Source organism: Aspergillus brasiliensis, assembly GCF_001889945.1.
Source record: "Aspergillus brasiliensis CBS 101740 unplaced genomic scaffold ASPBRscaffold_15, whole genome shotgun sequence".
In the NCBI taxonomy this organism is placed as follows: Eukaryota; Fungi; Ascomycota; class Eurotiomycetes; order Eurotiales; family Aspergillaceae; genus Aspergillus; species Aspergillus brasiliensis.
The window spans coordinates 654,283-679,284 of NW_027137456.1; the positions used below are offsets into that span (position 1 = coordinate 654,283).

The 25,002-nt window shown below is 49.5% G+C and overlaps 10 protein-coding genes across 10 annotated transcripts; 5 read left to right on the top strand and 5 right to left on the bottom strand.

Annotated features, from left to right (window-relative positions):
- Window positions 1-139: 139 nt before the first annotated feature.
- On the top strand, window positions 140-1,692 carry erg9 (bifunctional farnesyl-diphosphate farnesyltransferase/squalene synthase; the record flags this gene model as incomplete). The annotated part of the gene is made up of 3 exons (XM_067623192.1): window positions 140-207; window positions 295-1,354; window positions 1,402-1,692. The coding sequence occupies 3 exons, from the start codon at window positions 140-142 to the stop codon at window positions 1,690-1,692; spliced, it is 1,419 nt and encodes a 472-aa protein (XP_067474997.1).
- A 180-nt stretch (window positions 1,693-1,872) lies between these two features.
- Window positions 1,873-3,784, bottom strand: ASPBRDRAFT_336328 (glycosylphosphatidylinositol-alpha 1,4 mannosyltransferase I). The gene is made up of 3 exons (XM_067623144.1): window positions 2,691-3,784; window positions 2,495-2,602; window positions 1,873-2,411 (listed from the first exon to the last, which is right to left on the bottom strand). The coding sequence occupies exons 1-3, from the start codon at window positions 3,696-3,698 to the stop codon at window positions 2,268-2,270; spliced, it is 1,260 nt and encodes a 419-aa protein (XP_067474998.1). The 5' UTR covers window positions 3,699-3,784; the 3' UTR covers window positions 1,873-2,267.
- Window positions 3,785-4,249: 465 nt separating this feature from the next.
- ASPBRDRAFT_336400 (putative C6 transcription factor) lies at window positions 4,250-7,257 on the bottom strand. Its single transcript, XM_067623147.1, has 3 exons — window positions 6,635-7,257; window positions 5,446-6,556; window positions 4,250-5,398 (listed from the first exon to the last, which is right to left on the bottom strand). Exons 1-3 carry the CDS (start codon window positions 6,856-6,858, stop codon window positions 4,415-4,417), a joined length of 2,319 nt encoding a protein of 772 aa, XP_067474999.1. The 5' UTR covers window positions 6,859-7,257; the 3' UTR covers window positions 4,250-4,414.
- A 976-nt stretch (window positions 7,258-8,233) lies between these two features.
- ASPBRDRAFT_336338 (uncharacterized protein) lies at window positions 8,234-8,841 on the bottom strand. The gene has a single exon (XM_067623145.1). It carries the CDS (start codon window positions 8,635-8,637, stop codon window positions 8,452-8,454), a length of 186 nt encoding a protein of 61 aa, XP_067475000.1. The 5' UTR covers window positions 8,638-8,841; the 3' UTR covers window positions 8,234-8,451.
- An 884-nt stretch (window positions 8,842-9,725) lies between these two features.
- ASPBRDRAFT_199977 (beta-mannosidase) lies at window positions 9,726-12,477 on the top strand (the record flags this gene model as incomplete). The annotated part of the gene is made up of 5 exons (XM_067621383.1): window positions 9,726-9,859; window positions 9,924-10,877; window positions 10,928-11,358; window positions 11,412-11,647; window positions 11,698-12,477. The coding sequence occupies 5 exons, from the start codon at window positions 9,726-9,728 to the stop codon at window positions 12,475-12,477; spliced, it is 2,535 nt and encodes an 844-aa protein (XP_067475001.1).
- Window positions 12,478-14,636: 2,159 nt separating this feature from the next.
- ASPBRDRAFT_661119 (uncharacterized protein) lies at window positions 14,637-15,960 on the top strand (the record flags this gene model as incomplete). The annotated part of the gene is made up of 1 exon (XM_067628663.1): window positions 14,637-15,960. The coding sequence occupies exon 1, from the start codon at window positions 14,704-14,706 to the stop codon at window positions 15,958-15,960; it is 1,257 nt and encodes a 418-aa protein (XP_067475002.1). The 5' UTR covers window positions 14,637-14,703.
- Window positions 15,961-18,382: 2,422 nt separating this feature from the next.
- ASPBRDRAFT_135325 (DUF3425 domain-containing protein) lies at window positions 18,383-18,925 on the top strand (the record flags this gene model as incomplete). The annotated part of the gene is made up of 1 exon (XM_067618691.1): window positions 18,383-18,925. One exon carries the CDS (start codon window positions 18,383-18,385, stop codon window positions 18,923-18,925), a length of 543 nt encoding a protein of 180 aa, XP_067475003.1.
- A 296-nt stretch (window positions 18,926-19,221) lies between these two features.
- ASPBRDRAFT_34115 (uncharacterized protein) lies at window positions 19,222-20,394 on the bottom strand (the record flags this gene model as incomplete). Its single annotated transcript, XM_067623193.1, has 2 exons — window positions 19,222-19,934; window positions 20,019-20,394. The coding sequence occupies 2 exons, from the start codon at window positions 20,392-20,394 to the stop codon at window positions 19,222-19,224; spliced, it is 1,089 nt and encodes a 362-aa protein (XP_067475004.1).
- A 471-nt stretch (window positions 20,395-20,865) lies between these two features.
- On the top strand, window positions 20,866-22,207 carry ASPBRDRAFT_336552 (aldo/keto reductase). The gene has a single exon (XM_067623149.1). It carries the CDS (start codon window positions 20,956-20,958, stop codon window positions 22,117-22,119), a length of 1,164 nt encoding a protein of 387 aa, XP_067475005.1. The 5' UTR covers window positions 20,866-20,955; the 3' UTR covers window positions 22,120-22,207.
- Window positions 22,208-23,690: 1,483 nt separating this feature from the next.
- ASPBRDRAFT_135134 (uncharacterized protein) lies at window positions 23,691-24,856 on the bottom strand (the record flags this gene model as incomplete). Its single annotated transcript, XM_067618677.1, has 2 exons — window positions 23,691-24,331; window positions 24,463-24,856. 2 exons carry the CDS (start codon window positions 24,854-24,856, stop codon window positions 23,691-23,693), a joined length of 1,035 nt encoding a protein of 344 aa, XP_067475006.1.
- Between the last annotated feature and the right edge of the window lie 146 nt (window positions 24,857-25,002).

Here is a 25,002-nt window from a genome sequence, read left to right on the forward strand (position 1 = left end):
CACGAATTCCGTTGATTCGGTCATTCTCCCGCATTGCTTCCATTCCCTTTCTGCTTACGTGTAATAATCTTGCCCATTTTACCCTAATTGTTCATCCCCTCCATTTTTGACCGTTCGATCGTAATTTACCCTCTTCACCATGGGTCTCGCATCGAATGCCATCTACTACACCTTTCATCCCTCGGAATTGAGGTCGATTATGCAATGGTTGGTTCCAGCCCTTGTCCTCAACCAGCTGTGATGGAGTTTAGTGTGTTGTGCCAACGCTTACGAAGGCTTTGCCCGCGGTCATAGGAAGATCTGGCACTCTCCGGTTCACGAGCGCAATGAGAAGACCGAAACCGAGACGGAAAAGGCCTGCTTCAAATTCCTCGACCTGACTAGTCGGAGCTTCAGCGCCGTCATCAAGGAGCTCCACCCGGAGCTGTTGATGCCCGTCTGCGTCTTCTACCTCACACTTCGGGGGCTGGACACCATTGAAGACGACACGTCGATTCCCTTGGAAACAAAGGAACCCCTGCTGCGTGGCTTCAAGGACTTCCTGGAACAGGATGGCTGGACGTTCACTGGCAACCGCCCGGAGGAGAAGGACCGTGAGCTGCTGGTTCAGTTTCACAATGTCATCACCGAGTTCAAGAAGATGAAACCCGCCTACCAGGCCATCATCAAGGACATCACCGACAAGATGGGTAACGGGATGGCCGATTACTGCCGCAAGGCCGCCTTCGATGATGCCAGCGTGGTCACCGTCGAGGAATACGACCTGTACTGCTACTACGTCGCCGGCTTGGTCGGTGAAGGACTGACGCGCCTCTTCGTCGAGGCCGAGTTCGGTAACCCTGCCCTGCTGGAACGCGCGCGTCTGCACAAGTCCATGGGACTCTTCCTGCAGAAGACCAACATCATCCGAGACATCCGAGAGGACGACGATGATGGACGTCGCTTCTGGCCCAAAGAGATTTGGTCCAAGCACGTCAAGCAGTTCGATGATTTGTTCAAGCCCGAGCACCGCGAAGCCGCACTGAACTGCAGCTCCGAGATGGTGTTGAATGCGCTGGAACATGTCGAAGACTGCCTGTTCTACCTGGCTGGCCTGCGTGAGCAGAGTGTGTTCAACTTCTGTGCGATTCCGCAATCCATGGCCATTGCCACGCTGGAACTCTGCTTCCGCAACCCTGCGATCTTCGAGCGTAACATCAAGATCACCAAGGGTGAGGCGTGCCAGCTGATGTTCGAGTCAACGCAGAACCTGCGTATTCTCTGTGCTGCCTTCCGCAAGTATGCGCGCAAGATTCACAAGAAGAACACCCCCAAGGACCCTAACTTCCTCAAGATCAGCCTTGTTTGTGGACGTGTATGTTCTGCTCTCCGCTCTTTGTCTGACTATGCTAATAATTACAGATTGAAAAATGGATCGAGACCATCTTCCCCAGCCAGAATGCCGAGGCCGCCAAGCGTCGTATCACTGGCGAGCTGACGGAGCAGGAGAGGAAGCAGGCGGAGGAGCACGCCGAGACTCGCAAGGACATGTACTTCATGATGGGTCTTATGGTGGTGATTGTGTTCATCACCTCGGCCGTGATGATCTTCACTGCCTGGCTCCTTGGTGCGCGATTCGACCTGGCGTGGCAGGAGCTGCGGAACGGCAACTTCCGGCCACCCAAGGAGATCCGCAACAAGCAAGAGCTATAATGCATTCTACGGAGTTATGACTGATTGATCTACTAGCTGCGGAGGCTTATGTCTTATACCTTTCGTGTCTACCGCTTATTTACTAATACAATTACCCTTCTTTCTTCTTCTTAGGTCTTCTTGTGTTTCTTTACACGATGAACTAGCACGGATGTCAAATTGCGATCCAGTCTTTCCATGACTGTGGTTGTGCCGAAGAAGTGCTGATATTGAGCGGAATATTCTGACCAGCGACGTACTAGATGTGTGTCTTACAACTTAAGTGTTGAGGTGGCAAACATCCATTGAGGACCTGGAACATACTGTAGAGTATATAGTGAATATATCCATTCATATGAACATGAACATAACATGCCCTTCATGATCTCTTAATTGAATCCATCTTGTAAGCTTAACGTAGTCAACTACTATCCTACTCTATGTACTCCCCAGTTCAACACTTAGCATACATACCTCTCCCACCACTAATCCCATAATTAAATACACCACATCCCACCCTAACATAACACAACAACACCAACACAACACATCCACAACCCACATACCACGAAGAAAGAAAGAAGTAAAAGAAATCCCTAAGAAGACCCCACATCCTCGACAATAACCCCCAAAATCCAAACATTCACCGCAAAGAACCCCAACGAGGCCAGAAACAACCCGGGCACAAAGCTACTCAAGCCCAGGAACTCAAGACTGTATCCTTGTTGCAACCATAGCGCCTGCATGAGATGATACCCACCAATCAGTATATTTCTTCATATGGATGTTATAGAAGAGGGAAATGGGGAAATAGGAAACATACCTGCCCAACAACCCACGCCGCAGCAACACACCCGCCAAACCGCGGGTTCCTTAGCATCGAAGAACCCGGTAGATAGAATGGGAGGAAGATGAGGTACCAGAGGAAGTACTACAAAACACCTCTTCATTAGTTTTATTCCATCCCATCTCAGATAGTAATAGGGGGGTAAGGTAAATAGGGGTGGGGGAAGACATACCTGACTGGTACAAACTTTATTAAACGTCACAAACGCAAACGTCTGCGCGAGCATAGCACCCGGCAGACTCTTCTTCGCCAGAACCAGCGGAATGAGCACAACGGAGAGAAGTAACTGCGGGATAAACGCCAACGACTCAAAATTCCCTTGCACCTCGCCCGCAGCAGAGAGATAGAGGAGGGTGCTATACGGGGAGAAGTTATGGCGGTGGTCGATGCGCGTGAGGTGGTGGAGGAAGGTATGTTGCAGGAAGGGGGTATCGTAGAGGGAGTACATGAGGAGATTGAGGAGGGAGAAAGTGACCAGGGAAGTGAGGGTGAGGATGATGCGCGGGGGAGTGAAGAAGTTCATAATCTGAGTGACGATGCTGGTATCACTGCTGCTGGCAGCATTCTTCTTGTTGATGGTAGAACCATCACGTTCTCGATCCAGCCACCAAATGATCGAAACGCCATAAATAAACGGGTAGATTTTGAAATGGACACTTAGCCCGAGCAGCACACCTGCAAGAATGACTCTCCTGCGGAGGACTGCCCATAGCAGGGCTATCACGAGCACACCGAGTAACCCCTCTGAGGATCCCCGGGTGCTGATATTCGCGACCATGGGGTTCAAGAGCCAGAAACTAGCGTACTTCAGAGCGCGAGGAGCGTCCATTCCGTACGCGGAGACGAGGGATCTGGCGATGAGCCATCCGGCGAGGACATCGGAGAGGGCGAAGAGTGCCTTGCCGAAGGCGAAGAGGAAAGATGGTCCGGACCAGGAGGTCGGGAGGAGCAGCCAGGCTAGAAGCGGCGTGTAGCGGTAAGTGTCTCGTTCGTAAGGCGAGGCGCCGTGCGAGACATAGCGGGCTGCGTCGGTGAAGACGAGGTAGTCGATGTCGGTGTATTTGACGGCGGAGTTGGCGTCTTGCCAGGCGCCGTAGATGAGGAGGATGGCGCGGAGAGCTATGGCGGAGCCGTAGACTAGGGAGGGGGTTTGGAAGAAAGATGCCATCTTGGATGACATTTTGATTGAACGGAGGTGTTGTTGGTTGTGTATGTGGTTACTTCATCTGTAATAGCTTACTCTTGACGACAGCCTTGATGAAGCTTCCAGTTGAGTAGGGCGTCTTATTACACCACACCAGTATGCAGGCTAGTATGTAAAGATCAGGCTGATGGTGTCGCCATCGCTATGTCTATTTGGTGAGCATCGTGGGTTCTGGTTGGTTAGATGAAGCTATCCCGAGACGCGAGGAAACGTGACCGGTTCGGATGGCTGAGTCAGCAGAAAGATGATCTTGCCCGATTAGGATGACACTGTGTACTCTACAAGATGAGGAAATTAATTCAGAATATTTTCCTTCTATAGCCGGTCTGTACCATTCCAATCTCGGTTATTGCACTTCGTGAATTTCTCTAAGACTTATGCTTGACCATAGTTATCCCGTAGTAAAGGGGTGCCCCCCAATATCATAACCCAATGAATGTCAACTCAGAGCTACTATAGTAGTAGTTATAGTTCGAAAATATATTGCTGAAGCAGTACCTAATGCTATGCCGCTGTCTCGGCAATCATCCTCCGAATCGCCCGTAAATGCATCAATCATGAATGGTTTTGTAAGTTGAAGATCGCTAACACATGAGAATGAGCACAACAACATATACCGAGCGAATGAATATAAAACACATGTGACAGAAGTGAACACCAGCAGCGATGAGGCTACATCAGGAGCATCTAGCCTAGTAGAAAGACGGCCCTGAATTGATAAAGAATGTTGAATCTCCCAATTGACCTCCGAAAAACGCAGTGTCGCTGTTTCCATACTTTGTGTTCCTTTCTTCTGGAGAGTACAGTGGCCCATTGTTGGCATTGTCCATATCAGCTAAGCCCTGCAACAGGTTGCTGTCGCTCCAGCTAAGGAAGTCCCAGAGGTACTGTCCAGCGGAGTCGTTAATAAACTGGGGTTCAAATGGATCGACAAATCCAGTTTCATGCGGAATAGCGCGACCGAAGTCGACTTGCAACGGGGGAACTCCAAGAGTGTCTTCAGTCGTCAAACAGCTACCGCTGTGAATGCTGTGGGATTCCCCCATAACATTATGGCCCCGTTTACCCGCCTCAAAGATCCGGGAGACGGCCTCCAGCGTCGATTTGGCGGCAGGGCTCCAGGGTTCCAACCGCTCTAGGACTAGCATTGTCGTTTCCACTTGGGCCTGACATGCTTCAATGGTCGCCCTTGGGTCATCAACCGTACCGTCGTTGAGGAATAGCCCCAGGAGCGGAACCATTGCAGCCTGGAAGATAAGCCATACTGCGTTCCAGCCTGACATCTGATGGAACTGAGCCTTGGCAGCTACATCCTGTATGGTAGCCTCGGCGATCTCCCTACATCTTTCAATCGCGGTCCTTTCTTCAGACCGGAGGACAATGTATGGTACGCGGCGCATGGCATAACTAAGCAGGGTGGGGCGGTACAACAGCATGCGTTGATTGTAATATCGCCACTTCATGACGGTTCTCGTAATTGCGATCGACTCGGAGCATGGTTCATGGTCTTTGAGAATATAAGGAAGGTTATCGTACCATTCGAGAAGCTGGCTGTCAAGGTGTGCCATCTCGTGGGGTTTGGTCAACGGAGCTACGGCCAGGACCTCCTGTATCTGTGTCGCGATCTTGCAGAATCGGACATTCTCCAAGAGCGGTAGTAGGTCGAGCACATTGCCCTAATCATGTCAGTTAAGCAACCAAAGATCGAGAATCGGATGCATACTGTTTCCCTGTAATGTGGCAACTTAACGGTGATCGTTGGACCCAGCCGACCCATGCTTGGTCGGCCCAAGGTCATGCCACCCCACGTGTCCAGACAGAAGAGAGACCACCATACCCGACGTTTATGATCCACAGAAAATAGCTTATTTCTGCTGTTGCCATACTGACCGTCTGAGACTTCTTTATGCAGCCCTAGAGCAGCCGCCATGCGCAATGCGGCTCCCATGATGGAGTACGCGAGGTTGGGTTGGCTACTATAGTGGAGATAGTAGCCCCCCAGGAGACCTAGAGTTTGGATGGTCTCCACGTGCGGTGACCCAAGGCTTTCCAAGTTCAAGTGGCTCATACACCGCATATAATATGCTTGATGAGACGTGTCGTCGGCCGGGGTGGCTGCTATGCTACCCAAGGCAAAGACTATGTTCAGTAACGCGAGCCATTGCTTGTCCTTCCTGCGCGCAGAAAGATACGTTTGGCGGAAAACCTGTTCGTCCAGCATCGGAACAAAGGGTTGAAAGTAGGTGAAGTAAGCATCGAGCAGTTGAGACTCGGGCAACTGGAGTGGGGTGTGAGTTGGTGTGCCATGGTGCGGCTGAGGCCCGAAGACCTGCCAGGCCTGGGCCTCAGGAGAAGCCATATCCATGACAGATTCCCGACGATCTCCAATGGCGGGTGCCCGAGAAAGGTGGGAGAGGGAGCTCGGCTCCAGCCATACTATTACCTTGAGCACAGCATGGATGGAAGAGACACCTAAATAGGAAGATGGCTGCTTGGCTGACAGAGATAGAGCGTTGACGTCGTCGGATACGGTACTTGTAAGCTCAGAACTCTTCAATTCGCGATCATCAGTTGTATGATCAGGTATCGTCTGTAAAGACTCAAGGTTGCCGTCTTCACTGGATGCTGGAGACGCGTGGGCCTCTACCGATGCCGAGGTTGCTGGGGATGCCGGGTGTGGCGCTTGCGTCTGCATCTGGGAAGGCCCCTTGCCTGTCAGCTCCAGGAGCTTGTCCCGAGGCAAGTTGATCAAGGTCTCCGCTGGAATGCCAGGGAACAGCTTGTCAAGCACTCCCCTAAACTCATCGAGTGTGGTCGACAGTTTTTCCACATGCCTGCTTGATCGATACATTTGTTAGTTCTCGGGTCGTGCCTCAATCCCGGCTGCAATGGAAGAAAGGGGACAGTCACACCTGCGAGATGGCCGAGGATCCGAGTACTGACACTGGTCTGCTTTCTTATACCATCTGCATGCTTCACATGGTTTTTCACCATCACATTTGATTTTTCGGTGCCGGCACGACGTGCAGGCCCGGAGCGTCGTGACTCGGCGTCCGACAGATTGTTGACGTTGATTGCGTCCGCGCACCGCAGTCGGCAGACTTGGGTTCTCGAACCCTTCGAAGGTGTGGAACATTGCTTTGCGATCGGGGGGTAGTTTGCTGGAAATTTTGGTTGACGGATAGTCGGGAAGTGTACCCGTTGAGACACTTTAGGGTGGCGAGATTAACTCGAAAGGGCCATTGGCACCGAGTCGCAGGGAAAACCAGCAGCTTTGCTGCACCGGAGAGCAGGGATCCTTGTTTGTCAGGAGAGGGAAATAGCAAGTGGATCGAAGAGACCGGGCAGAGTAGTGCGAGTCACTTAGTTATGCAGGTAATCAGTTAGTCGCTGCAGTGGTCCTTGTCCAGGGAATCAATGAGGTAGAAGTTTGAGAAAAGCAAAGAAAGGCCCATTAAACAAAGACTATGAAGAGGAAGAAAATCACAATATATCCACGCGGGAACCCAGCTGCTGTTTTGGGGGGAAGTGAGCAGGCAAGCGTCGGGGTGTGATGATCATCGGCAGCGTTGACGCTGGGAACATCACGGCCTGCACCGAAAGAACGCTGGTGGTGCCCAACAACGCGGAAGTTCCTGGACGAGGACCGACCCTCCAGAGCCACGAGTGGTCAGCATGGCCTCCACCCCCGCATTTCGCCCTTTTAATTTATTTTCATGCAGGCTGCGACCGTTTCTGTCTGGTTTCTGCATGCTGGTAGACGAACCGACCTGCAGACCCTGTTGGCTGCCTACTATATTCAACCCTGCGCCTAATTATACGCAGGGTACGAGAAGGGCTGTGTGATGCGCTCACACACTCGGCAAACAGCACGCGGTGGTCTGTTCTCCTGGCCCCCGAATTTGTCGGTCCAGTAACTTTTTTCCAGCATGAAATTATACACGCTTGGATGTGATGGTGGTGCGGTCCTTCCACCTATCACTGGCCCTCATCGAGCCCCGAGTCTCCGAGTGCTCTCTCTGTCTCTGGTAACCGCTAGGCCTGGTCCCGGGTTGAGACACTGTCCAATAGATGGCCGATGCAAACAAGTCTGCGACTAGCCCACACCAGAAAGCCTTTGCTCTTGCAGGCAGTACCGTCTCAATCATACGAGTTTACGCTATATCACACCGAGCCTTAAGATATAAAGCTCAGGAGATGGACCTGCAACTCAGGGGTCCAGAGACAATAGTAGTGGAGTGGGCTTCCGCTAGGGCCGGGCTCCTCCTGAGCCCACGAGCTCCAAAATGGTAGTGCGGTGAGTTTGAGCATAGGTATGCCGGTCCACTACGCTCAGACTGTGTGGTGCCACCTGATTGCTTAATGGCCAGGAAAGAAGTAAGAACATCTGAGTTTCTGACAAGGTTCGCCGGATGTAATCGGCGTGCTTCTAGGAGAACTATCCTTTCATCCGCGACCTGAAAGCTTACTGTTCCTGGGTCGCCCTACACCAAGTCGTCCGAGGGGGGAAAAAGCTATCAGGGTTTATTCATGATTGTGTCCACTTCCAGGGTCTTCTTCCAGTTTGGTTGCTGGGTGAAATTTGCCTCCGCCAATTGAAAGCTCGACCCCGCATGAGGTGGTCAGTTTCTCATTTCAAAATTAATTAAATCCCGTGCAGGTGTCAGATGCCGGAGCGATTCTGTCGGGGGAACCTGCTAGATCTTACTTGTGAAAGGCCTGCTGAAGCTCATGGACACTGGCTATTCTGCCATACATTCAGACGGAGTAGTCTTCCAGAATCTGTGGGTGTAGATCCGGGGTGACTGACAGTGCACATCAGGTCTGTGAGGCAGTTCTGTCCATAATTCACAGCTGGGTCTCGGACTGAACCGAACCGTCTCAGGGGACAGAGGATCCGGTGCACGACAATCATCTCGGCTTGTCGGGAAGATGACAGCCAATCGCCGAGATACCCTCCAATAGCAGTGGCGATAAACAGGCTAATTTCGCCAGACGCCAAGAATGCGACATTTTATCCTTTTCACATGCACGCCAAGCAGGAGCGGCACCTGATCGGATAGCCAGGGCCATTTACCCAGAGGTCCTGTATCATGGAAAACAGGCACGAAAATGCCGAGAAAGGAGGGGTGAGTCGGTTACTAGCGCTCAGGATTCAGGCAATCGACTCACTCCTGTTGCTGCGCATTGGGACGAGGAGGGAAAAGTCATATTTCCAAGCAACGAGGGGTAGGCTAGTGGCGAAGAGCCGGAGGATGGCACCTCGCGACGGCCTTGCCGTATTATGGGGTCGCTTAGAAGGGTGGCGCCCGGACCGTCTTGATGGCCGCAACCAAGCCGGCAAACAAAGGTGAAGTGGTTAGTGAGGGAGTTGGTGACGGGCGATCGTTTTATCTGGAGATCTTGAGAGCTGTCAGGTACTATCTCGGGCGTAAAGAAGGACTCTCACCGGAGGACTATTCCCAAAATAGTGTGCGGAGCACCAGCCGTGCCATAAATGGTAAGGTCGAAGAGGAACCGCCCAGGTGTCTTACAGTAGACACAGCGCGGTTTCGGATAGAAAGTAGTTATATGAGTATAATCGCGTTAAGTGTAAGAGGGCTTCCTAGTACAGGATGTCTGAACTCTGAAGAACTCAAGCTAACGATAGCAAGCCTTGGTAGGTGGCCTATACACGATGATGAATGGGGGGAAAATAGACAGTGGAAGAAGTGATGGAGAGGAAGCGATGCCGAGTTGGGAAAGGCCCCGTGCCCGGTCAGGGGATCGCCCAAAGAGGAAATGCCAGCACGTGGAGGCGGGGACATCTCCGCATAGCTTCCCCAGGCACCCACTCGCCAAAGCCTCACGGTGCAACGCTGGATGGATCTATATCCATAGCTGAGGTTGTATCAGAGGTCAAGGGAGTTCGTATTTATTGACCTCTGACTGTCCCGCTCGACATCAGGTTTGACCAACAATCAATCGCCAGTTCTGTATCAATTGCCCCTCCCAGACCGCATCATGGCAGCATTCGCGCAATACAGTCTGTCAACAGGGTGGTATTTTAAAGATAGAGATGAGCATGCTTCAGACGCATGGATGCCAGTTCCTGTGGTTCCGTCTGTCGTTCATCAGGATCTACAGGCGAATGGAAAGTGCGTACCGTTACGGAATTCTTCGCGGCATACGTCGCTAACGTACAGACTGGATGCTGTTCAGACTGAAAAACCCATACGTGGGATTCAATGAATTAGACGCACGATGGGTCAATGAAAAGTCATGGGCATATCGCAAGATACTGCAAAAGCCGACTGTCCTTGCAGGATCGAGAATTGTTTTGGCATTCGATGGTCTTGATACATTTGCCACAGTCAAGCTTGACAACAAGGTCATTCTGGAGAGCAATAACATGTTTCAGGCCTATCGAGTAGATGTCACCAAGGCTCTGGATTGTGGGGATGAGCACGTTCTGGAGATTGAGTTTGATTGTGCGATGCTCCGTGCCCAGGAACTTCGGAGACAGGACCCGAAACACAAGTGGGCCTCTTTTAACGGAGATCCGGCAAGGATGAGTGTTAGAAAGGCTCAATATCACTGGGGCTGGGATTGGGGCCCGGTCCTCATGACCGCAGGTATCTGGCGAGCAGTTAGATTGGAGGTTTACTCCACAAGGTTGGCTGATCTCTGGACGGAAATCAGTCTAGACCCCACGCACAGAACTGCTTCCATTTCAGCGTTTGCAGAGCTTGAATCCGTTGACCTTGATCCCTCATACAAGGTCAACTTCACGATAACTCTACATGGAAAGCAAATTGCTCAAGCAGAGGCCACACCCCAAGACGGGAGGGCAAAGGTGGAGTTCAACATAGACCAGCCTTGCCTTTGGTGGCCACATGGATATGGCGATTCCACTCTATACGAGCTCTCCGCATCGTTGAGAACTGATCAACATGAGCTCCATAGAGTGACTAAAAAGTTTGGTATCAGGACTGCGGAGGTCGTGCAGCGGCCAGACAAGCACGGAAAATCATTCTTCTTCCGAATCAACGGCGTGGATATCTTCTGCGGTGGTTCATGCTGGATTCCTGCAGACAACCTTCTTCCCAACATTACTCCAGAGCGATATCGAAAATGGATCGAGCTGATGGTTGCGGGCCGCCAAGCGATGATCAGGTCTGTTCCTTCGCTCAACTGGTGGTACGGTAAGGACTAACAACTTATAGAGTCTGGGGCGGTGGTTGCTACGAAGGCGACAGCTTTTACGAAGCTTGTGATGAGCTCGGTGTTTTAGTGTGGCAGGATTTCATGTTCGGATGTGGAAATTACCCAACCTGGCCCGAACTACTGGAATCAATCGAACAAGAGGCAATTTACAACGTCCGCCGCCTGCGCCATCATCCATCGATTGTAGTGTACGTCGGCAACAACGAAGACTACCAGGTTCAGGAACAAGCCGGTCTTGAATATAACTACGAGGATAAGAACCCAGAAAACTGGCTAAAGACAGACTTTCCTGCCCGGTATATCTACGAAAAGCTGCTGCCATCGGTAGTTGAGCGCCTTTCACCAAAGACGTTCTACCACCCAGGTAGCCCTTGGGGTGATGGCAAAATAACATCCGACCCCACAGTCGGCGATATGCACCAATGGAACGGTAATGCTACTTCATCGCACACCCTATAGTATGCACAAATCTGACGGTTATAGTATGGCATGGAACGCAGGAGAAATATCAGATATTCGATATGCTAGGTGGCCGCTTCAATAGCGAATTTGGCATGGAGGCTTTCCCCCATCTCTCGACGATCGAATACTTCGTCGAGAACGAAAAAGACAAATACCCACAGTCGCATGTTCTTGATTTCCATAACAAGGCCGACGGGCACGAACGTCGTATCGCTACGTACCTCGTGGAGAATCTGCGAACTGCTACTGACCTCGAGGTATGTGACTACTTACCCAAGTGACCATAAAGTGCTAACGCTCCGAATAGACCTACATTTACCTTACCCAGGTCGTCCAAGCCGAAACAATGATGTTCGGATACCGTGGATGGCGTCGCCAATGGGGAGACGAGAGACACTGTGGAGGTGCACTACTCTGGCAGCTAAATGATTGCTGGCCAACAATCTCCTGGGCCATCGTGGACTACTTCCTGCGGCCCAAGCCCGCCTACTACGCTGTAGCGCGCGTATTGAACCCAGTCGCCGTAGGTGTGCGACGAGAACACCATGACTGGAGCATCACACATGCGCAGCCCCCAAAGACAAGCAAGTATGAGCTCTGGATCGTGAGCTCATTGCAAAAGGCCATCACTGGGAAGATTGAGCTTAGATTCCTCTCGGTGGACACCGGACGCGAGATACGGGAGCGTATTGTGCGAGAGAACGTCGACATAGTCCCCAATGGCACTACCAATCTTATCACCGACGGGGTAATTGACCACACTGTTGATGCAGAACCACACGTCCTTGCTGCCAGACTGTGGGTGGATGATAAAATTGTTGCACGGGACGTGGATTGGCCTCAGCCTTTCAAGTATCTTGACTTTGCTGATCGTGGACTCGAGGTGAACAGGATTTCTCAATCCTCTGATCAGCAGGTATTCCAAATCAGCACCCAGAAGCCCGTCAAATGCTTGGTGTTCGAGGAACGTGACGGCGTCAAATTCAGCGATAGCGCGATGGATATTGTTCCTGGGGATGATCAGACAGTCACCGTCACAGGACTACGAGTGGACGAGAGGTTGAAGTACAAGTTTCTAGGCCAATGATATTGCAGAGATAATTCCCCATGATTAATTTGAATCAAGCTACATTGACGAAGTACAATCACAAGTCGTAAAAGCAAGTATGAACTGATGCTTCAGCCTGTCAGCTCATCGTCCAGATGTTCCATTCCTATAGCCTAGTGTCTTCAATTTTTTAAGAATAGCAACAATTCTACTCTATGATCAACTTAACATTATGCTATATATATTCTATAGGGCTACCTTACAGCCTTTTCGATCGATACTGATGCTAGTAAAACAGAGGGAGTCCACAGCGGGTGGATGGCTGGCCGATGAAGCTTGGGCTTAGGCGGGCTTAGGCATGTGTGTTGAGGACGATGACCTGATGTGAATTGGAGGTGCTAGCTGCCTAAGTAGTAGTAAGTAGTAGTATCTACGCGATGGGCGGAGGTGGTGGCTGGATGAACCAGTTACGACAAGACCTGCCCCCTTTCAAGCCTACATGTAAATCTAGCCTGGAAGCAGGTCTTTCTGGCTAGTACTTAGTCTACCCACAAGGCAAAGTTTCGATTGGTTGTGAACAGTCCGAAGTGCCCAATATCAGCGACGAGTTTTTTAAGGTACTTCTGGTTAACCTAACCCCAGTCTCGTGGCAGAGCGAATGTTATCGGTGACTCCGTATCGCCTCTCGCTGCAGGCCTCAATCCATTCATCAGCCAAGTGAGGGTGGGTAGTAAGCCTTGAGTGATTGGCTTGACGTGCAGAAACTCGTCTTTTAGCCGACGCTTTCAGCAAATGGGTCTTTCTATTCCTCAAGCCTTTGTTGTCGAATGGCTGCCAGTATGCTAAAACTGATGAAAAGTCTAGCTGGTAGGGAAGACTTACCGAAAGTTGACGCTTAACGCAGAGCCGTTTTGGCTGAGTACTATCGTCCTCGCCGAAAGCCGTACCATGGTCTACCTATAGCGGGTTTCCGTGGTACACCAACTGAGCTGCTGTTGATAGATTCTAAGAGATACTGTACTACACAGACAAGGATCTGGTAACAGCTTCACGCCTACGAGGTCCAGCCTAGAGCTATAACTCGACATGCTCTGCTGTAGCACGTACTCAGTATCGCATTCAGACGTGTAGTAGTAATCCATACATCCCAAGTGCCAGCAGATTGATCTAAAAATTTCAGACAGGTAGGTAGTTAACCATGAATTACCTCGGCAGTGCACGCGGAATTGCAGATCCAACTGGCAGTTGTGGCAGGCCTCATATGCGTTAAACCAGGGTACATGTTCTAGAGTTGGATTCGGGTCGCCTCTAACTTTACATCAACCCATGGTCGACAGCGTACCGGGGATCCGCATACTCTATTCTATTTGACTTTCTATACCCAATGTTCCGGGGGACGAGCGACGGCTCATATATGATAGCAGAAAGAAGGTTAAATTGCACCGCTACTTGGCAGGGTGCCAGTAGACGCTCGGTTATTGGACAAATGCGACTCGTCATTCCGAAGACTACAATATTACCGGGGATGCGCAATCATCAAGCTATGGAGAGATGTTGAGAGACAAGGCAAACTAAACCGATTAAAGACCACATATTCCAGTGAGACAGCGCTAAGATTCGTTCTGGTAATATGAGAAAAGCGTCCCATGGATGCTATCTGGTAGTGGGATCCCTAATATCAGGATAGTCGTGGATGTGTGCTTCGCATCCCAGGCATGTATCTACCAAGATCTAGGAGTAGCACTCCAGTGACCCTCTCCCAAAACTGGACTTCGGACAGACACTGCATCTAAACCTTTTGCCTCACACAGTTACCTCGTTGACATCTTATATCAAAGACTGGTAACTAATTAGACGAACACAAAGAACGTCAGGCTGAGCTTAAAACACTCGATATTCTGGAGTTTACATGAAAACGGAAATGACCATTTGAAACGTAGTCCAACCTATCATTGATAGACTATGAGTCCTTGGACCGACACAATGCTCGTGCCAGAGGGTTTGCCAGACTGTTTCGATTGTACCAAATGTCTTTTGATGCAGGTTTGATGAAAACGTAAAGCACCAGCTGACAACCCTCCATTAGTTACGTATACATTACGCATGGACAGATCGAAACAGAACATTTAAGCGGTCTCAAGAAGCCACAAAGCCTTCTTTGATTGTCTCTCGCGATCCTACTTATTGGCGCAACCGACCAAACCTCTCAAGGGAATCCTGATTTATCTACTACGTGTTACACTATACTCACAAACGTCTTCCAGTATGGTCGTTAAGCTCGGACCTGAGCAGCTGCAGCGAGAGCACTGGACATTCAAAAGCCAGAAATATGACGACAGATTGATTTCTGCGAATGCTCAACCCTTGGGGACTGATCAGGGTGGCGTACGCTGCACTAAGGAATACCGCTACGGTTTTAATGACTTTGTCATTGCGGAGTTGAATCCTAAGAAAGCAGTGTTTGAGGGGTATGCGAGAGAGCCACCTATGCCACCTGCCCATCCCCGATCTCAAGGAATGGCAACACCCGTCCGCCACGGTAGGCTTAACGCGGTGAGGGGCGCCTACCATTATACTGGGTATACAACGATAGCCTATGGGTGGGGTAAGCAGAAGGAAATATTTACCCTTGGTGGTGACAACGAATATGTGAACATCCATTGTCGAAATGCCGAGAATTACAACGATTTCGACCCTATGACCAAGCTTGTTGCACTCCCAATCCCTCACGGGTTTGCAAACTCTGATACGTTCTGGATTGATACGAATGGCGGTGTCCGGGCGTTGTACTTTCCGGCTCGCTTCCAACTCAACGAGGACTGTCCAAATATTGGAGTGTATGCCAAAATCAGTTTTGTGGAGGAAAAGTCCCGCGAGTTTGTGTATGCAGGGCCGCTGATTGCTGACAATACAATGGCAAGGCTTTTTGACCTGGAAGAAGCTGATTTGTCTGACGTGAGCCGTAAAGTGGATAAGACCGTCGAGCTTCACATAAGTCCTCATTATGGGGCCGACGATCCGCTGCAGACCGTTGTCGTCAATGTACCCAAGTTTATTGACGCTTGCTTCGGATTGTATCTGCCAAATCCACCATTGCCTTATGACGCCGTCTACGTGACTCACTGTGAGAACATCCATGCCAAGTGTTGGCCAGATCGGCCAGGTTTATTCCCAGGCTCAACCGTCTGGCCGGAGGAGGTTGGGCGCTCATATTCAGCAGTCATCAATACTATGGACCAAATAAATCTTCAAGAGACGACCAAGTCCGAATTGGGGACAGGGGCAGAAATAGGCCTGTCAATCCTCTGCATGGCTGCGTCTTTGGTTCCTTATATTGGACCCCTCCTGGCTACCGGAGGCGACGTTATGATCGAAAAACTGAAGAACATAAGGACTGACAGTGATGAAACGGACGTGGGGTTTCTTGGGGTCGTTAGCAAAACATGGAGCTCTACACCAGATGAAGCCAAATCTCGCCTTGTCAAGGGGATTGCCAGCGCCCTCAAAACGATGAAGAAATAAAACCTCCCCGGCCCTCCCCCCTTTTCTCGAGATTCCAGATTAACGGAAGAAAATGGCTGTAACAGCTTGCACAGGGTGGATTTGTCATTACAGTTTAACAATGATTCTAATAATCTGTTCCTATGTGTTGGACAACCAAAACTTGTCTATGTGCAGCTTTCCGGCTCGAGGATTCGCGTCTAATCCACATCAGCTAATGCGTCGGACATTTTCGTGAATGGACTATCTCTAGTTCTATCACAAGGCTGCGCAGGAGAAAAGTGTCTTTCCTTCTAATTTCATCTATCTGTTGGTTATTGAATCTATAGTCTACGAGTGCATTAAGAACACCAAATTGAATAGTCTCATTTCATCTCGGTTTTCTCTTTCCCCACCCTTCCTTTTCCTTTCTTTCTTTCTTTTTCTTTTCTTTTCTTTCTTTTTTTTCCCTTTTTTTTTTTTTCTCTCTTTAAAAAGAAATCTCCTTGTACAAGTGGTAGCTCCCCTTCATGAATGCTTTGAGCTCTGCATATAATTTTTCAAAGAGATTCAGATCCGCTGAATCGAAGCAGTAAATACAAAAGCTTTGCATCTGGCTCCGAACACGTCTGCTTCATAAGATCCGTATAATAAAAAGCTGCAATATCCAGAAATAGTATTGGCTTTGGTGCCAGGCCATCTGCCACAATCCTGACAAGAATGATGGATTCTGTCGGCTCCGGGAAAATTCGAGCGAGCCCAGAGCTGCACATCCATCAGGCTCTTTATGATATATGGAACCTCAAGAATGCATTCTTTGAGATATCTATTCTAGAAATAGGTACATACGCGGGCACTACAAGTCTAAGTGGCAACCCCCTTTCGAAATAATAGGAATATCTTATATGATTATCATGTCCTTGCACCCGGGCCAGCTGCCACAATGGAGACCTCAACCATACAGGCCTCCACCCTTCTAGTTTTTGTTTTTTATATCCGGTGCTGTCCACCATCCGAGGAGGTGAAGACCATTGCAAGAGGCTTGGAGACAAATGTAATTAATAGATAGGCGGTGGTGGTTACAAGTCAGGCGTTGACCGAAAGGACTCGCATTGGGTAGTTAACAACATGCTAGCCGACGTGCTACAATCAGGGAAGTTGACTTGTGTCGGAAAAGGAATACTAATAATGGTAATAGTAATGATTGAGAAAATAAAGAAAAAAAAATGTCACCCATGTGGAAAGGGATCAAAGCAGTCAGGAAAGTGATACAATCTTGGTTGTTTCCGCGGCGAGAAAACCCAATCAAGGTTCATAAAATGTGTGACAGATAAGCTTATGCTGAAGCTACCTGCAAATGAGACTCCGGGCTATTGCCGTTTGCGACTGTCTCGAACACAAAGATGCTCCTACAATGGAACCAAAATTCACAAGAAGGTTATGATTGAGTCCATGGTCAGATTCAGTTTAAAAAGGTGGGCTTTTCAATGGACAAGCTTCTTTTCGTGGGGTCCGATGGGGCCTAATACGAGTAACAGGCCGAAAAAATTGAACAGGAGAGCGCGACTTCGCGGTCAGCACACAGTCAAACTCTCTATATATCATTCATTTCTTGGAGCTGGAAATGGTGGTCAGTGTTGAAGCAGACCAGCACCCGAAGAGAGGTGGCGCTGCTGACCTAAGAGACGGCTATACGAAGCTCTACTAAGTACTAACTGTATCTGCTAATCGCTACTCGTTAGATCGCATCTTTTTAAGGTTGACCAATTGACGTGCTATGAGTGGAGAAGAGTAATAACTTAAATATGCAAACTGCTTACTCTACGTCGCCCTACCCCACAGTCGAGCCTGGATTCCTCGATCCGCATACGAATGGTTCAGCCAAGAAACGAGAGATTAAAAATCAGTAAGCAAGTCGCCTAGAAGCCCCACCTAGGCGGACCAGGTTGAATAAATGAGTTACCAAGCGTGTTGGGACCTGTGCAGCTCATAATACCCTTTGGACGGCTGAAGGTACTTTTACATTCCCTGGAACAGTGTGACACATCCAATGGGCATACCGGAGTTGTCTGAAATTCGTTCGGCCCAAGACAACTGGGCTGGGCTGACTGACCCGGTGCTTCGGCGGAGATTGCAGAATCGGTTGAACCAGAGACTTTATCGTTTGCCATCTCTCGCTGATAGGTGGGGTGGGGGAGATTGGGCTGATCCTGAAGATATAGGCCGACGAAGACGAGCAAAACCTATTGCAGATACTTCTGACACGGACACGATACCATCTGCATCAGAGCGATCACTGTCCCCAACAGCTAGGGAAAATCAAGAGAAAGAAGATGAGCCGGCATGCATAAGTCCACAGGCAAGTAGCCACAGTGAGGAAACGGATACCTCTTCTTCTTCTGGACTGAGTGTTGAAGCTCCACGATCAATACACAAAATGGATCAGGCGGAGATCCAACGAATAATGGCGCAATATGAGGCGTCTGTGCGTAGAGACTACTCCGTGGGCTCTCCAAGAGTCGATCAACTCTTGACTCTAATCCAGTTCAACGTCTTCCGAGGGCTTGTGGATAACGCGTCCGTGCTAATGTTCTCCATGGACTGGGTAGAGGAAGAGACCATCTCTCCATGGTATACTGGTATCTCTGCATCTCGAATCGGACCTTGCCCGACGTATCTACGTCCTACTCCGTTGCAACTGGAGGTTTCCCACCATCCGTGGATAGACCTTTTTCCGTTTCCTCAAATGAGGGATAATCTACTACGGAGGTATGATGATTTTGATGAAGAAGCACTTTGCAATGATCTTGTTGATTTCTGCGATGTTTCAAACGATGAGACTGGTTTGATTGTGTGGAAAACACCGTGGCATCCGTCGGGGTGGGAGGTTAGTGAGACGTTCTTGCGTGAATGGGGCTGGGTGATAAAGGGGTGTGATGACCTGGTCAAATCCACCAACTGGTGGCGTGGGATCCGCGGAGAAGACCCTCTGATATTTAATGTTTGACCTTGTCTTTTAAGATGGGGAATGTGCCTTTGCTATTTCGTGGATTGGTCATCGCTTGGGAAATCTGTACCATATCAACAATGTCATAACGAGGACTTACTCGAAAACGTTTGCGCCATAATGTGCTCCTTCAATAGCATGGAAATGATCACCACTCAGGCCGCCTAAGCTAACCAACCCTACTGTGATATGACAAAACAAGAACAACTACCAGGCACTCTACAGCAGAGGAGAAATAAGTAGATACATACCGCCTCTTACTCAAGAACAAATCCCCCCCGCCGATGTCTTTCTATCTATGGAAACCGAATATATACTTTAATCTCCTCCGTTCGGTTAAATCGCCCATAATACTCCGGAACCTCTTCAATGCCAATCGTGGCAGTTTCGATAAAGCTCGGGCGTGCTCTGCCAGTTTGAATTAACTCAACGAGCTGCGGGGCCACTTTCTTAGGATCAACCGGCCCAGCTTGAAACTTGAGCCTTTTCGAGAAAAAGTCAGACAACGGGAAGTCCATGCTGGGAGACATAAGGTGTCCGAGGGGCGCCCCTGGTGAATCATCCTGTGCCATCCAGACACCAACTTGGCCGATCCCACCTCCGACATGAGTGGCAGAAATCATTTGCTGGACAACAATGTCTTGCTGGTGGTTCAACTGAGCGTTCAGTGCTTCCATACCCACACAGTCTACGGCGCGCATAACGCCGGATGGCTCGTGTGCAAGGATTTGTTCGACTGGATCCGATTCAGCAAAGTCGATAGGAACAGCTCCAATGGAAGCCACACGCTCCAGTCGCTGAGGAACATGGTCAACGGAGTACACCCTCGATGCGCCACGCAGGATAGCAGAGTAAGCGGCCAGCAGACCCACAGGTCCGGCTCCGAACACGGCGACAGTATCACCCGGCTCAAAGCCTGAAAAATCCAGAGCTGTCCATGCAGTGCCAAATATATCCGAAACGGTGAGATAGTCCTGTTCAACGGTGACATTTGTGGTGTTGGCAGTGACTGGAATGGGAATAAGATTGGCGTCTTAGCTAATGTTTTCAACAATTAGTCTATCAATAGCACAGGATAACATGCCTTGAAGACCGGCAGACAACCCTGCCCCGTTTCCGAAGAAATCAAGCGGTTCAGGCTCCATTTGGACTTGTCCGTGGTTTGCTGTATCCGGAATAATCACATAATCGCCGACGTCGAAGGCTGAAACCGCGCTGCCGATTTCTTCAATGTAGCCGACTGCTTCATGACCCATCGTCCAAGGTGGTACGCCACCAGAGACTCCGTGGTAAACGTGAAGATCAGATCCACATAGTGCAGACATTGTGATGCGAACAACAGCGTCTGTTGGGTCTTGAACGACTGGCAAGGGAAGGTCCTGCACGGTCATCTGAAAAGGATGCCCCTGGTACACAACTCCCCGCATAGTAGCGTTCATTGTCGCATTGACAAGTCCAAATAACGCCATATCAAAAAGCTCAGAGACTAAAATGGGGTTGGAAGGATTGTAAGAATGTGCAATTAAGAATCAAACCAATTGGGACGTCCACAGTCGATGCTGTTACTATATACACCTGCCCAGCCTTTTCGGTAATCCTGATTCTATGCTTTATCTCCGTTCATGTCCTCTTGGCAGATGACACTGGATGTCATCAAGAGCACTACATTTCAGCTGATTATCAATTGAGCTTTAGCAAAAGGACTTGGCAAAGTATCTGTAGCGGATGGAAGGCAAGACAGAAATTGCCGAAGTTACAACAAGGTTGATTCTAGTGCCTGATTGGCTATCCACTTACCTATTCAAGTCAAAATATGCATCTGTCGTTTGCTTATTATACGTCATGAGATGTGGGACCATGTTCCATAGTTCAGAATACCCCTGGCGCTCGGACTTTACCTGGAGTTTAGCAGTGTAAGCATTAATATCAGTTCACTACTTGATTTTCTCAGAAGATATAAAGACAGCTATCCTTTCTGTTGTCTGTCGGTATTCAATCAGATCTATTCATCTCAGCAAGCTACTACCATCATGTCTTTGCCTGCCCACCCTCCGCCTCGCTCTCCCCTGGACCGCCATCGCCAGTTGGCTCCGTCCGCAGCGGTCCGAGTGTCCCCACTCTGTCTCGGCACCATGAACTTTGGCGACGCATGGAAGGACTGGCTTGGCGAATGTCCCAAAGAGACCGCATTCGAAATCCTCGACTACTTCGTCAGCCAAGGCGGCAACTTCATCGACACCGCCAGCAACTACCAGAACGAAGAATCCGAGAAATGGATCGGGGAGTGGATCACCAAAAGACAAAACCGTGATGAACTCGTTCTCGCCACCAAGTACTCCAGCAGCTACAAGAACCATGAGCCTGGCATGATTCACTCCAACTATGGCGGCAATAGCGCCAAGTCCATGCGTGTCTCCTTGGAATCCTCTCTGCAGAAACTCCAAACGAGCTACATCGACCTCTTCTATATCCACTTTTGGGATTACACCGTTTCGATCCCGGAATTGATGCACAGCCTCAACGACTTGGTCGTCAGCGGCAAAGTCATCTACCTGGGAATTTCTGATACCCCAGCCTGGGTAGTCGCCAAGGCCAACCAATACGCTCGTGACCACGGACTACGTCAATTCACCGTATACCAAGGGCTTTGGAACGCTTCCATCAGGGACTTCGAACGAGAGATCCTCCCCATGTGCCGCGATGAGAACATGGGCCTGATCCCTTGGGGCACCCTCGGCCAGGGCCGATTCCATACCGAAGCCGGATACAAGGAGCGGGAGCAGAACAACAATCATCCCGGACGCAAAGGACAACCCGCAACGGAGGTCGAGAAACGTGTCTCGAAAACCCTAGAGACAATTGCCGACTCGAAGAAGACGGATCTGACCAGCGTGGCTTTGGCCTATGTCCGCCACAAAGCTCCTTCTGTGTTCCCGATTGTTGGCGGGCGGAAGCTCGAGCATCTCCGAAGTAACATTGCTGCGCTAGAAGTGTCCCTCAGTGGAGAGGAGATGACGCAGATCGAGGCGGCCTATGACTTTGACTATGGCTTCCCTCATACTTTTCTCAGCGGCTCGCTTTTCGATGGTAGCTCCCCGCGTGCTCCTAACGGTCCTGCAGATGTGTGGTTGACGAAGTTGATGGGAAATTTCGACTGGGTGCAGCCAGAGCAGCCGATTGAGCGGACTCAATGAGGATGATCCTGACGCCAGATAGCTTTCCAGATAGACTCAAGACTGTTTCCAATTTTTTAGTACAATGAAGGAAACTGACGTTTCTGCCGCAATATGTACCGTTTGTAGTGAAAGTCGATGTAAAAACTCTCCAGCAACTGAGTTAGTAAGCAAAGGCAGCCTTAGACAACAGAATGAAAAAGCTGTTATCAGCACTGGGTAGAAGTAAGCCCCATTTATTCCCGAACTGTATATCTTAAGTAGCCAAAATGAAGAAATTATAATATAGAATCCATCTAGTACTTAAGTAGAAGGCCTGCCACAAAAAGGCAAAAGATGAATTATGAAATAGTATAAACTTATGTAGAACTAAGAAAGATAGCCTATACTATAGAGATAGACTGATTTCTCGAGGAAGTGCTAAACCACAGCAAGGCTCTCCCCAGTATATGTAGTCAGTTACTAGGGGAACTATGATGGATAATATTATATGAATGATGGAAACTGTCCCAGTACTATATCATCCGTGAGCATATTTCCACAGCCATAGGGGTTTCCTCCACGCAGGGCCATGTTTATCAGTCTAGACTTTCGGTTTCCTTTCATTCAACGCCTCTATCCCAGCGAGGTCGGTCACTAGTCGCTGCAGAGGGGAGCTATTTTTTTTTTGGCTTTCCCTTCAACCATTATATTCCTTTTGGTTCTAGACCATGTAAGGGTGGTTGCTCTTTCTTCTTCTCCAACTTCTCCTTCCACAGCATCCGTTCAGTTCTTTTTGATTCTTTCTGACTGTTCTTATCTATAGAATTGCTATTCCGTTCTCTTCTTATTATTCATCATTTACCTCCCACGTTCTTCTCTGATTGTACGTGATTCATTAGGTTATCTTGGCGCTGGAATTTGACTAACGCGAAGAGCTCGAATTCTGAAACATTTTACACAATTGGACCTGCTTTCACTGTGGATGATTCTGGCTGCTGATGTTAGGGGAGCAATGAATGCGCAGGTGGTTCGGTTTAGACCCCCTTTATCTAGTCGCTCTATACGTTGGATAGATGATTTCTAGATAAAGGAGGCTGGCTCAATTCATTCGTTCTTTTGCCATGTCCTGCTACAGATATAAAGAGCTATCCAGGACCGAGCAGATGAAAGGTTGGAAATTATTTCGATCTGCTCTAAGCACCTACCAAAATCCACCCTAAGTCAGAATCTACATAGGTTTCGGAGATCCTCCTTCTCACGGCTGGGTGGAAGTTAGAGGAGTAAAAACACGAGGTGGACAATAAAGGAACCGGTCAACCATGGGCATCTCGACGCAAAGGCCAATATTTTAGCAGGGATCGGGTTTCCAACAGGTGAAAAAGATGAGGACGCCAAAAAGCTGTGGGTTAAACATTCCCTGCTTCCTCCTATACTCGTTAAATCTGAAGATGACACCGACGCAGTGTGTCGGCATAGGTGTCGAGCAGGTTGTCTTTGCCGGTTCTGCAACTTCCTTCTGTACACCTGCGAGGCCGGTATTTTGAGGACAGCTCTTGATTGTCAGATTGACTTTGTTGGCTTCGTATACGCTGACCACACCCGTAGAACGCTTATGAGCCTTCTCGTTGCCTCTGCAGGCTTAGTTCGAACGTAACCATATACGTTGGACTGGCATTTATCCTGTCCTTGTCATTATGTCGAAGGGTGGCGCTAAGCGTGAAACGCGTCCGGCCCTGGTAATCAGAGCCGGACATCATGTGCGGACGCACCAGGCGATGATTGTCACACCAGTAGAATGGTAAGAGACTAGGTCTCCGTGCGTCTTGGTTCGCAAGATCTAGATACAGGTCCTCGTCATGCCCGATGGGAAGGTCTCCAGCTGAGGTATCTCCCGTCGTGGCTGCCTGCCTTAAACACGATTGAATATGACCGGTGTAGTCTTGGAGCTTTTCCGATCTCTCCTTACAGCTCACTGATCGTAAGAGCATGGCGTTGCTCATTCCGATCCCGACCAGAAAAACTGGAAGGGTGTCGATCGATTCGAATGAGAATCTGTTTTCAGCGTAAAATATCCGTCGGGCTTCATCGTAAAGCTGTCGGTTTACGGACATGATGGCCAGTGGATTGTTGTCAGGATTATGTTGCAGCCAGAGCCCATTTCTACGGGGCTCAACCTCTGTGCGGCGCAGGTATGTTCCAAAATTCACCTCGTTGAAACAGAGAAGAAGCCTGTAGACCATGAATCGCAACTCTGATCGATTATTATTCTCAGATTAGTTAGACGCCTCATCAGAAGACGTGTTAAGTGAGATAATCGGCTGCCCGCCAAAATCAACGTGGAAAATAGGCAAGATAGTGGGAAAAGTAAAAGTGACAGCGTACCCGGAGGGAGACGAAGAAATGGAAATGACTCTTCACGAAGAAGCACCGTGTCCTCATCGAAAGGAAGTGACCATTTGCGCAGATTCAAGCGGCCTCGTGCCGCCCAAGATTCAGGGTCAAATCCACAGTGTTGCCGATAGATAACATGCTCAGTAAACCGCCGGCGCGACGTGATTATCTTGCAACATGTCCAGCATCTGTATTTGCGATCTTCATCCACCTCGTAGGAAGAAGGGTAGAGGCGGCGAATAGCTTGCTTAATCTGCAAGACATCGTGGAGCCCATCGGCCGGGACACGCCAGGTGCCAGTGTAGTCAGATAGGTGATTATAAAGCGCTCTTTTGTTAGCATATCGCTTCTGACAAAACTGACATGTATTTCCAGTCCAGGGCATCTTGTTTTAGAGTTCAACTAGATGAGATCGAAAAGAGCGTTAGTCATGGGGAACAGGGCCATGGTCTCCGGGGGGATTTGGAAGTATGTTGTGGAGAGGCTCCCCCACAGATCTACATGGCAGCGGAAAAATACTTTCACCGAGCG